Source organism: Mustelus asterias, chromosome 25 (assembly GCF_964213995.1).
Source record: "Mustelus asterias chromosome 25, sMusAst1.hap1.1, whole genome shotgun sequence".
In the NCBI taxonomy this organism is placed as follows: domain Eukaryota; kingdom Metazoa; phylum Chordata; class Chondrichthyes; order Carcharhiniformes; family Triakidae; genus Mustelus; species Mustelus asterias.
The window spans coordinates 55,862,617-55,875,806 of record NC_135825.1 but is presented as its reverse complement, the minus strand read 5'-3'; the positions used below and the strand labels follow the sequence as shown (position 1 = coordinate 55,875,806).

General features: G+C 41.0%; 1 protein-coding gene across 2 annotated transcripts in view; it reads left to right on the top strand.

Annotated features, from left to right (window-relative positions):
• Nucleotides 1-11,750, top strand: part of LOC144479197 (NADH-cytochrome b5 reductase 3-like) — a 29,203-nt gene extending 17,453 nt beyond the window's left edge. For both annotated transcript variants that reach the window (XM_078197849.1, XM_078197848.1), the window contains 4 exons: nt 5,738-5,821; nt 6,727-6,812; nt 8,530-8,629; nt 10,269-11,750. In XM_078197849.1, coding sequence (XP_078053975.1) covers nt 5,738-5,821; nt 6,727-6,812; nt 8,530-8,629; nt 10,269-10,441 — 443 coding nt within the window. In that variant the 3' untranslated portion in view covers nt 10,442-11,750. The remainder of the gene's footprint in view (nt 1-5,737; nt 5,822-6,726; nt 6,813-8,529; nt 8,630-10,268) is intronic.
• Nucleotides 11,751-13,190: the final 1,440 nt, after the last annotated feature.

The following is a 13,190-nucleotide window of genomic DNA, read 5'->3' as shown; positions in this document are numbered from 1 at the left end:
TTTGTATGTGGAATAGTACTGAGTGAGATGTGCCTGGGGCACTAAAGAGACCTCGGCACTATCAGGTTAGTGATTTTAGAACTCTTGAAATATTAACAATTGACAACTTTGAACAACACTTTTGGAAGGTCACCTGTATTTGGGTGTGTAATGTAATTGCACTTGTTGAGTTTTTTGATTAGAAAGCATACTAAATGAGAATTTGGTGGTAAATTAAACTCATTGTACAAGCTTCTTTGAAAATCATTGCTGCAAGCACGCTCACTTTTAGCGCACTGCGTACCATAAACTGACTCTGAACGCATGATCCATAAAGTAAATTATCTGGCCCATACAATGAACATTCTTCCTACTGCAAAGCTGTTGTACTAATAACCAGTGAAACTTGTGTACTTGGGTGTTTGTAACTTGATGATAAAAGTTCAAAGCATCACTTCTGTCAGGAGTGTATTCTCATGATTTTAAATTCTAAACTGACGCCTGTCTTTTTGTTACTGTTATTAAAACTGAGCAAAGTGCGCAGTTCCTCATGGGCACAGTGATGGTATCCAGGCTGCTGAAATGGCTTCTAAGCTAGCTACTTTTGTAACATTTGAAGCTTTCTGGTTTATCACAACCAGTGATGATTTGGCTTGCCATATGCGCTTGATCCTTTACAAGCCGACCAAAAATGTAGCAGCACGAGTTTCCATATTGTCCAGATAATTAGAACATAGAACATTACAGCGCAGTACAGGCCCTTTGGCCCTCGATGTTGCGCCAACCAGTGAAACCAATCTAAAGCCCCTCTAATCTACACTATTCCAATATCATCCATCTGTTTATCCAATAACCACTTGAAGGCTCTCAACGTTGACAAGTCCACCACTGCTGCAGGCAGGGCATTCCACACCCTTACTACTCTCTGAGTAAAGAACCTACCTCTGACATCTGTCCTATATCTCTCACCCCTCAATTTAAAGCTATGTCCCCTCGTGCTAGCCAGCACCATCCAAGGAAAAAGGCTCTCACTATCCACCCTATCTAATCCTCTGATCATCTTGTATGCCTCTATTAAGTCACCTCTTAACCTTCTTCTCTCTAACGAAAACAACCTCCAGCCCCTCAGCCTTTCCTCATACAATTTTCCCACCATACCAGGCAACATCCTGGTAAATCTCCTCTGCACCCTTTCCAACGCTTCCACATCTTTCCTATAATGTGGCGACCAGAACTGTACGCAATACTCCAAATGCGGCCGCACCAGAGTTTTGTACAGTTGTAATTGGCTTCCACAAAGTTTTTGGGGCTATAGGAAAATGCAGCCATCCACTTCTGATCTTGTTAAATGTTTTGACTTGTTTTGGGGGAAGAAAATAAGATACAATGTGAGGTGTCCTGGTCAAAACCTTTTCTTTTTGCAAACAGAGGCTATAACTGGGCGGCAGTGGTTAGCATTGCTGCCTCTGCACCAGGGACCTGGGTTTGATTCCTGGCTTGGGTTACTGTCTGTGTAGTTTGCACATTCACCCTGTGTCTGTGTGGGTTTCCTCTGGGCGCTCTGGTTTCCTCCCACAGATGTGGAGATGCTGGCGTTGCACTGGGGTAAGCACAGTAAGTTCCTCCCACAGTCCAAAGATGTGCTGGCTAGGTTGATTGGCCATGCTAAATTGACTGTCGGGGGGGCTAGCTGTGTGAGTAGGTGTGGTTGAGGGGATGTGGCTTGGGTGGGATTGTGGTCAGTGCAGACTCGATGGGCCAAATGGCCTCTTTCTGCACTGTAGGGATTCTATGATTCTAACTATTCCCTTTGTTATGCATGAAGGGGTTGTTCGTCCTTCAGCTATATCACAGCAATACAGCTAATGTTTGATCCAGAATTGTTGGGGTTGTAGGAACCTTCTAGATATTTTATTTCAAGGTTTAACAATAGCAATGTAACTTGGAGCATTCTCTCTTTGATTCGTTATCCTGAGTGTGGCCCAGGCAGTGGTGTTGTATTTTGCATCCCTCGTGACTCAGATGGTGGTGTGCTGCCTCACCATTTGTAGGGGCGCCATAAGAATGATTAGGTAGAGAATTCCAAAATATGGACCGGGGTGAAGGAACAGCACTTTATTTGTCCAAGTTCTGAACTTGCTGCTTTTGTTCTCAATGGTGGAATTTGTAGAGGAGGCTGCTGACTTCAAAGCATGCTTTGAGTAGCTAGCTGCAGTAGCTGCAATACTTACTATAATGGGGGGTTGGGGTTGGATATTGAGGCTAATAGGAGGGACAGTCTGACCTGAATAATATCAAACTTCTTGAATATTGTTACAGCTGCACACCCAAACAGGCGGTGAGTATTCCATCACCACCTTGATTTAGTCTTGTAGATTGTGAAAAGATTGAGGTGTCAGGAGGTGAGCCATTTATTGTTGAGCATCCAGTCTCTGCCACTATTGTTAGTCTGGCCCCTACTTTGTTCCTTTTCAGCTTCTGGCCACAGATGACTCACACAAGCATGACCAGGTGTTAGTGTGTGACTCCTCTATGGTGGCACTATTTGGATTTCATGGGAAGGTGGCAACTTTCTTTTTGCAGATGAATATTTAAAAATCACAGTTTTGTGATATAGACATTACTACTGCTATAGTCTGGAGTGGGCTGTTTCATTATTAAAAATAATATTCCAGCGTACTGAAATTGTGGTTAAACTGCTCCTTGTAACAAAAGTCAGTAATGAAGCATCATTATCCAGCATTCGGTTCTCTTGTTCGTGTTTGAGTTAATGCTGCAATGAGACCTGGAGCTGAGCACCTCTGCCAGAACCCAAACTGATCATTATGATAAGATTATGCATGTTACTTCATGCCAATTGAGGGCCAACTAATATCAGCCTCTCAACACTCCACCCACGTCCGTTGCAGTAATGGGTTGGTTGCACCATGGTTGAGTATGGAGGTATTCTGAGCTGTCTTTTTTTTTAAACCTAATTATCTACCATCATAACTGGGTGACAGAATTTTGGTCTGATCTATTTTTATGGAATTGCTTTTGGGTATTGGTATGCAAATTGTCCTGTGTAATTTCTCTGTTTATGGTATACCCTGTGCTGCACCAGGCATACACTGCAACATGAGTCAGACATTCCATCCTTCTGAGCCTGGTCTGCCATTCAGTGAGATCTTGGCTGATCTGTAACCTACTGTGGATGTTGCCACATTGTATAAGTCAACTGTTGAAACCTCAAATGATGGGGGTCGACTGAAGCTGGTGAACTGCTGGTGTGGAAGGTTGCCATCTTATGACATCCGCCACACTGGGTATGCTCTGTGGGTGGTGTCATAAACCCCCATGCTTCTTTGCAACAAAGCCTGTATCACTTGCTCATCCCTGTACCCATTTATATGGTATCAGTAAGTAAAACATCTGTTTGTCGGGTGAATAAAAATTGAGGCTGATTACTAATGAGTACAGCATGTTGTATAACAAGTCTCTCAACACCAGGTTAAAGTCCAACAGGTTTATTTGGCACTAGCTTTCAGGGTCGCAGACTCCTGCAAGGAGCCCGAAACTCCGAAAGCTAGTGCCAAAGTCTCAGGCTCCTTGAAGGAGCCTGTGACTCTGAAAGCTAGTGCCAAATAAACCTGTTGGACTTTAACCTGGTGTTGAGAGACTTCTTACTGTGCTTACCCCAGTCCAATGCTGGCATCTCCACATCCTAGTATGTTGTGACAGACCTTGTACACTGAGTATCTGCAAAACATTTTTGGGCCAAAGAAATGGGGTCATTGTATATGCTGGATCAATTTGTATACAACAATCTATGGTAACTCATTTTCTCACTGGGGCTAGTGTGATTTACAAGTAATAAGACTGACATCTGCTTTAATGGTTAAGAGTTTCACACTTCAGCCACCCTTTGAGGCATTTCCTAACTTCCCTGGAATGAGCTGACTTGTGTCCAATTATCCTAAAGTCTCCCATCAGCCAACAAGTTTCTTAAGTTTTTTTTAAAAAACCTCAATCAAATCTTCCCTTAGCCATGTATGCTCCTTGGAATACAAATCCAGTTTTGCCTTTCATAATTCACTTCTTGAAACCCTGGCAACATTCTGGAGAATCTACGCTGTACTCAAGGGATAGTAAAAGCTTTTCTATGGTTAGGTGGTCAATGTTCCTAACATAGTCTAAGCAGGGCTGTATATAGCTCAACCAGAACATTCCTTTAGCCACCTGAATAAACATTTTTGCTGATCTGTCCACATGGACCCCTCCCCTCCTACACTCTCTCGTTCCACTGAACCTGAATTGATGCTGGTGGAGGAATGCAGGATGTTCCACGCAGGCAATTTCAAGTTGTAATGCAATTGTGACTGATCTGTAGCATCTGATCAATGCGTAGATTTAGGCTGAGATTTTCTTTAATCTATCCCTCCCTGCTATTTAGTATACTGCCATACCACTGTATATAGTGGAGGATTTGCCTATTTTGAAGGCCAGACTTTGTCTTCACCTGTGCAGTTCTCATTGCCCTGAACAGTGACTAGAATTTACCGACTTTTCTTGCTGGTTTCTTCTGCTCCTGCTGACAGTGAACCCTTGTCACAAGTTTCCCTCTGGCAAGGGGTGCATCAAACTGGAAACCTGGCCCATAGCAGGCTGCGTCCACTGCTACTGGGGTGGGGTGTGTAAGGGCACTGAAAATTCCACCCATTGTGTCTGCAACAGGTAGATTACCACCTCCTGGTGGTTCCTCCAGTATATGATGTACTACTGAGAGCCACTTTGTGGACATTGAATTCTCCAATCGAAGTGTATTTTGTGCCCTCACTTTCCTCAGATTTATCAGTTGGGTCTAATCAGTAAGTTTTAATGCCTTGTGTAATCGAAAGCTAAAACCATGGAATGGATTCTGTTCTAAGAACACAATGCTGTGTTCACCAACAGTAAAACATTGGGTCCACAACATTAGTGGGCCTGTCCTCTCAGATGAGACTTAACCAAGGACTGGATTATTTGTAAAATTGGGAGATGTAGTTAAATCCTCAATATAGTTTTGTAATGCAATGTGCAGTAACCCATAATGTGCTTTGAAAGCTGTAATAGTCCCATGAGTTCTTGCCAGGCCTGGATTTTCAGCTTCTCCCACTACATGGAGCTGTTTCCTGTAGATCGGTTCTTTGTGTTATTGGCAATTCTAAAATGAATTGGGCAATAATTCCCTTTTTGGGAATTAAGTAGTAATTTACCACAAGTGATTTTACAATTGAGGTTGTGATGTACACAAAACATGTCTGAGCAATTGTGTGTAGGTGGAAGTGTTTTTTGTATTCTTGTCTGTGGAATAGGCATTTTTAGGTTTGTGGATGACACTACTGTAATGAGTTTGATCTCAAACAACAATGAGATGGAGTACAGGAAAGAGAATTTAGTGAAACGTGTGACAACAATAAAATGGAGATGGTCATCAACTTCAGGAAGTGTAGTGGAGGACATGCCCATCTACATCAAATGGGGATGAAGTGGAAATGGTCAAGAGCACAGGCGTCCCAGTCATGTCATCAAAAGAGCCGGCGTAGGGGCGATGATGTTTGAACTATACCTGTAAGCTAAAGACAAGGGTATTTTGCATAATTGCTTTGCATTTCACAAGCAGTTGGCCATTGAAATGCACATATCTCAGGTTTGGAACTTTAGGTCATGACTCCTCTTGTGGGGGTTGGCTGAGTGGAGTGGAACAGTTGCCATGATAAATTTTTGTTTTTCCCCCTAGGTGAATTTGCCATCCAGCCTGACAAGAAATCACCCCCAGAAACCAAATATGCTAAAAAGCTTGGTATGATAGCAGGTGGATCTGGTATGTACTTGGTTGAAAATATTATTTACTACTTTTAGCTTTATTGTAGATTTAATGGGGTTCTGTTGAGTGACTATTATACTTGTGACAGTTGACTACTACCTCCTTGCTAGTTTTAAAATATACAAATGTCTTCTCCAACAGTTTCCTCTATTTGAATCCATCTCTTGTACTGTCAAATAGGGGCCTTCATGAAAACTCCACATCTGAGAACTTGGTTGTTCTAAAGATGAATAGAGGGTGGGGGGGGGGGGGGGGGTGTGCTCACATATGTAGAAGGTACAAATACATTGTTTGGTTTTCCTGCCCTGAAAACCATCCCAACCTTTACTTCAATTTGGAATCCTTGTCTACATGCCTTGTATGCCTTGTAAGAGTTTTAACAACAGGTTAAAGTTCAACAGGTTTATTTGGTAGCAAATGCCATTAGCTTTCGGAGCGCTGCTCCTTCCTCAGATGGAGTGGAAATCTGCTCTCAAACAGGGCACAGAGTCTGTTTGAGAGCAGATTTCCACTCCATCTGACGAAGGAGCAGTGCTCTGAAAGCTAATGGCATTTGCTACCAAATAAACCTGTTGGACTTTAACCTGGTGTTGTTAAAACTCTTACTGTGTTAACCCCAGTCCAATGCCGGCATCTCCATCAGTATGCCTTGCACATGGCTTTTAAAGACACAGCCATGCATGGTTTTCAATATAAATTAAATTGCATGCAGGGAAGATTAAAGAAATTAAGACTTTATTTTCCTTAAGTTAAATAGAATATTTTACATGGGAGTAAAGTGATTCAAACTGACAGAACATGGGATGTTGGCACACCTGTAGGACCAGATTAAATACTAGCACATTCAACTACATTAAATTTTGTTTGGATGCATTTTACTCACCTGCTGCCGCCTTCTGTAGGTATTACTCCAATGCTGCAATTAATTCATGCCATCATGAAGGATCAGGAAGACCCAACTATGTGCTATTTACTTTTCGCTAATCAAGTGAGTAGACTAAAATATTCACTTGTGTTGAAATGAGACTGATTTAATTAAAGCCATTGTAGTGGGAGTATTTTAAAAGCAACAACTTGGATAGCACTTTTCACAACCTGATGTGCAGACACTATTGTAGGAAAATGTGGCAGCCATTTTGTGCACAATAAGATCCCAGAAGTGGCAGTGAGGTAGGATTGTTTGTCTTGATGTTGGTTGAGGCCCTGCTTTTCTGAAGATAGTCGCAGTGAAGTGTTTAATATCTACCCAAAAGGGCAGGCAGGACTTTGGTTTAACACCTCAGAAAAATGGCACCTTCGTGCAGCAGACCTAGTGCTTAGTGTCCGCCTCAAATTAGCTTTGTACTCTGTCTTCTGACTCGAGTTCAACTGGTAAGCCATAACTGATGGTCCTAATTTAAAAACAGCTTTAAAATTTGAATTATATTGCTTGGCAGGCATTTGTGACATGTTGTCTATGCAAAACTACTCAAACCATACAATTATTTTGGCATTTGTGATTCTGGTGGGTGAAACTGCATTAGATGGGAAAAGTAACTAAATTCTTGTGAATATAGAACTGGAAGACTTCTACACGTTTAGAATGGTTTTCTAATGAAAAAACCTTTGCCAATAAAATTATTTTAAATTTGCCATTGCAGCCACGTCACATCTATTGAATGTATTTGGGACCACTGCCTTGTACCAACATTTTACTTTGGGTGAATAACCCAGAAAAGGCACTTAGCATCTCCTAGAATGTAGTAATGTAAAGTCGGCAGCAATTCAGTACTGTGGATATTTAGTGAGAACTTACTACGTCCTTTTTGAGGCCAAATCAAATTGGCTATTTAGTCAACCATTCAACAGTAACTTTCATTTATATGCCACTGTTTTGGGATAGTAAAAGTTTGCAAAGTGCTTTATAGGAGCATAATAAGCAAAGAATTGGCACAGTACTAAAGACATTGGGGCAGTTGACCAAAAGCTTAGAGGGGTTTATAACACCTTTTAAAGTGAAAGTGATTTAGAAGGGAAATTCAAGCTTCAGACCATTACAGCTCGAGGTACAATTGTCAGTAATGGAAGAAAGAAAATTGGAAATGTTCCAAAGGGGAAGGAGTGGAGGAATCCAGTTACTGAAGGGTTGAATGGCTGAAGCAAGTTGGAGATGGGAAGGATCAAGACAATAGGATTTAAACAAGAGAATTATAAATTGAGGCATTTATAAGCCAGGAATCATTGTAGGTCACTGGCTGATGGGACTTGGTGTGCATTAGGAAATGCATTTGAGTTGAGTAATTAAGTTTTTTCATTAAAATGGCATTTCCTTTTTTTTCACTATTCTTAGATTTAAATCGGTGTGCATACTGGTTGCTGCTGTCTTTCAAGGTGGCGCAGCAGTACAATGGTTAGCACTGTTGCCTCGGTGCCATGGATCTGGGTTCGATTCCTACCTTGGGTGACTATCTGTGTAGAGTTTGCACGTTCTCCCTGGGTTTCCTCCCACAGTCCAAAGATGAACAGGTTGGGTGGATTGGCCCTTAGTGTCCCAAGATCTGTGAGTTAGAGGGATTAGTGGGGTAAATATGTGAAGTTATGGGGATAGGGCCTGGATAAGATGCTCTGTCAGAGTCAGAGCAGACCCAATGGGTCAGATGGCCTCCTTCTGCACTAGAGATTCAATGCAAGTTAAACAAAACATTTTTCAATATTTTTTATTTTAGACTGAAAAGGACATTCTGCTTCGTGATGACTTGGAGGAAATTCAAGCTCAGTATGCTGATCGCTTTAGGCTGTGGTATACAGTGGATAAGGCTCCTGAAGGTAGATCCAAAAGTTTTTCTTTGCAGCTCAAGTAAAATTGCAATGAATTCCTTTTGGTATTGGCCAATGGGAACTTTTAAATGTTCTTGATTCTTAATTTGACTGTACTTGAGATTGGAGCCAAATTTTCAGTTTTTAATTTGTTCATGATAGGTATGCAAACTTGTTCTTCAGGGGTTACTCATTTCAACATCCCCTTGGAGATGAGCGGCTAAAAATCAAACTCTAAGCAAAAATCTTTAATGAAATACACCCTCCTTGTAGAAGAGGGTGAAGAACATATCATTAGAAAAAAAGGCAGCAAAAAGAGACCAGAGTCTTTACAATTTGTGCAGATTAAGGATTAATTGGGGAGTAATAAGGATTGTATCATTTTGATGCACGTGGGTTAATAGTTACTGTAGACCAAGTTCTTAAAAATCCTGTTTTTTAAAATGAGTTACTTTCCTTCCTGTTCTGAGACTTTCTTCAACTAAGTTGTTTAGCTTCATTTGTAAAGCTCATGCATCTCAATATCAAGTATTTTCTTGCTGTGGGTGAATTAACACATATTCATCCCATTTTAAATTTTAACTTCTTTGGCGATTCATTCATTTGAGCCCAGCTGGTCATCCATGGGTGCATCAGTAGCTGAGCATGAACCTGCCCTTGGCTACGTCCAAATGTCTACATTCCAGCAATTGTCACCTTAAGCACCAGGAGCACTGGGGCTAAAAGTGAAATGCCCTAGCTGAGGTCAACTAATTAAAACCAAATAAGGATTGTTGACGATTTAGCACCAAGTGCATAGAGGTCAATTATGTTGTGTTTTTGAGAGTTTAATTGCAAGCTGGGATACACAACTGCAGATGGTTATTTAAGCAAAGTTGAATGAGGAAAATTCAATGGGATTATAATCCTGTCACTGACTCGGTGTGCTGAGTGGCCTCCTGTGCTGAACTTTCAACAGAATCTGATCACCATTCATATTTTAATTGGTACAACTGATTCCGAAGAATAGCGTTGCCCTTAAAACCACCTAGTGAGAAGCTCAGGGACTCATTACAGATTCCCTCCACAATGATAAGTTATGATGTGAAGATGCTGGTGTTGGACTGGGGTGGGCACAGTAAGAAGTCTCAACACCAGGTTAAAGTCCAACAGGTTTATTTAGTAGCACGGGCTTTGAGCGCTGCCCCATCACCGGGTGACTGACCTGATGGAGTGGCACTCCAAAAGCTTGCGCTACCAAATAAACCTGATGGACTTTAACCTGGTGTTGTGAGACTTCTTGCCATGGTCACAAGTATCAGCCAGTGCAACATTAGATTAATTTGGATAAATTCAATTTTAGTTGTCCCTTTTTCAGCCTTGTCTATTTGAAATCTTGCAGAAACATGTTAAATTCATTCATGGGATATGCACATCACTCACTGGGCCAGCAGTATTGCCCATCCCTAATTGCCTGCGAGATGACGGTGATTTAGTAACTCACAATCTACTTAGTCTTGCACAGGGCGGCTCCACCAAATGCTTCAAACACACCAGGAATTGACCTTTTGGTAATGGAAACTAGCTCTTGATGGGCACTGTAGGTTTTTTGTTCTTGGAGCTATCCAAATAGATCTGTTTTTAATGCAAAATTATTTTTCTGTTTTAGGTTGGGATTTCAGTGAAGGCTTTTTGAATTCTGACATGATCAGGGAACATCTGCCTGCACCTGATGATGATGTCTTGATTCTCATGTGTGGCCCACCTCCCATGATTCAGTTTGCATGCAACCCCAACTTGGATAAACTTGGATATGCACAAGGAATGCGCTTTGTTTACTAAGTGAGATTGGGCTTGAGGGAAAGGAGAAAGTGATGCGCAAACTAAATGGAAATATTTGCACTTCAAACAGTGGTGTTTGCCTTACTGATATACACAAGCTGGTTTGTGTGCAAGTTGCATTTAATACTAATGTTCTCCATATCAAGTGTGTATTTGTACATAGTACATTACACTTATGTATTTGTCAGTTAATCTGTTTGAAAAGCATAAAATTGAGCTTCATGTTTAGTGTGTACATCACCATCTGTATGGATTTAAACCTTGTCTCTTCCAACTGCAACCATTTTGGATGTCCAATTGCTTTTTAGACTTCAGCATATTTCATAAGAGCAATTGAAAACTATTGCAGCGGTGTGTTGGTGGATATGCTGCTGCCTTTGTTTCATTTTTTTATTTGCACTTCACACACTGCTGTACTACACCTGGCACTGAAGAATGTGTGAAAGTCAGTGATTTTTCACATGGAACTGTTGGTGACAGTGATGTAGCATCATGCAATGCAATAATTTTTACCTTTTTTTTTATAGGCATTTATCTTCTGCATTCAAAGGGTGTGGGGCTAGGCAGTGTAATGGATGAGCACACTAATTTCTCATGTTTCCAACGATTTAAAGGACTGAGTTTCCTCAGGTGGGCACATCAGTCTGATTTTTATACAGGACTACCCACAACTGGTAATCTTGCTTAAAAACCACTTGGATGATTTTAGCTTCAATTCAGCAGCCCCTTAATGCTTGTATGAATCTGTTAGGACACATTGTTGAATTGATCATCGAGATGCAAGTTTACCAAAGTTAAAGATGCAAACAGTATCATGCCATCTGGATGTAGTTCAATAGTCCAGATACCTGCAATCAGTGTTCAGAGCTGACCAAACATCTTGCTGTAATATCTTGTAGTGCCTGTGCAAGGGATAATTTCCCTTTTCTGCCTGATTGGGCCTTGTTCTGCCATGTTACCCACAATCACTTGTAATTCTAAATGAAGTACTTGTGCCTTAAGTAACTGTTTAGATAATTTTCTTGATTGTACTTGGTGGACATCTTAAAGGCTTTCTGGTGAAGTCTGCAGTCCTGCATGTTGTTTTTTGATGCACTGTAACGTTTGCTTGCTTTTAAAATATCTGCAACTCCAAACTGAGCTCGACTTGGATCTGAACTCCAGTCATTCAGTTGGAGGAACAATGCCATCTCATCGACTCCTCCAAGTTGCACTTAGTGACTGCCTCAAGATGTTTCAGACAAAAATAAATGTTACTTCAATCATTAGTTGAAGTATAATGGGATAATAAATTTTGATTTGTCCTGAAGATTCTTCTGGTAAATTTGGATGATTCTGAAATATAAATATATGGCACAAAACAAATAAAATCCTTTTGTGTATTGTAATGACTTGGATTTTTTTAAGGTGTTGAAGTATAACAGGACTATTAAAAACATTTTGAGCACTTATAAAATATTTTGGATTCTGAGGAATGTTTATAGATGTGCAAAAAGAAAAGGTGAACCAGCCCTGAGCATATTGCACCTTCAATGTAAGGCTGTTCATAGAGTTTGATGGCAAGCCACATTCTATATTGTGCAGGTTACCAAAAGCTTGGCCAAGGTGGTAAGCTTTCAAGAACATCTAGGATGAAAGAGCAGCAGAAGTTTTGAGGGGTCAAAGGCCCATCTACCGATGGTGGAGTGGTTTTAAAATAGATGCTCAAGGTGCCATGATTGGAAGGACATTGACACCTCGAACAGTTGAAGGGCTGCAGGTGATGTGAAGGCCATGGAGGCATTTGAAAACAATGAGAAAATTGAGACACTGACCATGTAGGCTGACAAGCACACAAGGTAGATGAATGGGACTTTGCAAGTTAAGACATAGATGGCAGAGTTTTGATTTCCATTCAGGAGGATAGAAGGCCAGCCAGACGGGTTGGAATAGTCAAATATAAAATTAATGATTTCAGTAGCAAATGAGCCAATGGAAGTATCAGGTGAATGGAGGTGGCAATGGTCTTGGTAAGGGCTGGATAAGTTTATGGGAAGCTCATTTTAGGATCAACTATGGTAGCAAATGTCTTGGTTCAGTCTCAATCAGCTGCAAAGGAGGAGGGGGAATTAGTGGCTAAGGAATAAATTATGACTTTGGTTTTTTCCAGTGTTATGTAGGAATAAATTGTCTAATGAACAGACCAGTAACTTGGGAGATGGTGAAATGGTGCTAAATGTCAGCAGTGTACATGTAGGAATCAATGCTATATTTACATCAATAAGTAGCATGTTGACAAGGAGAGAAATGTGTTGTTTGAGTGATTCTTTTGGTTATGACTGGATGGATAAGTCAAACCAAGTGCAGTCATAGCTGACTGTATGACAGAGCAAGAGCAAAATATTGTGGATGCTGGAAATGCTTATCAAGCCTGGAAAGAAGCTAACAGGCTGTTTTGGTTATTTGTGGTAATGGAAACAGTGATTCATAGAATCCCTACAGTGCAGAAGGGGGCCATTCAGCCCATTTGAGTCTGCACTGACAACCCCATGTATTTATCCTACTAATCTCCTGACACTAAGTCAATTTAGCATAGCCAATCAACCTAACCCACGCATCTTTGGAGTTCAAGGCAGGATGAACATGGATTTGGGAGGTAACTATGTTCAAGGACTTTGGAGAGGAATAGGTATTGTCCATATCTGTTCAAGTTGGTGTCCCTTGTATTTGAGGGAGCAGAAATAATGGCTGAGCATAATGGTTTTAATGA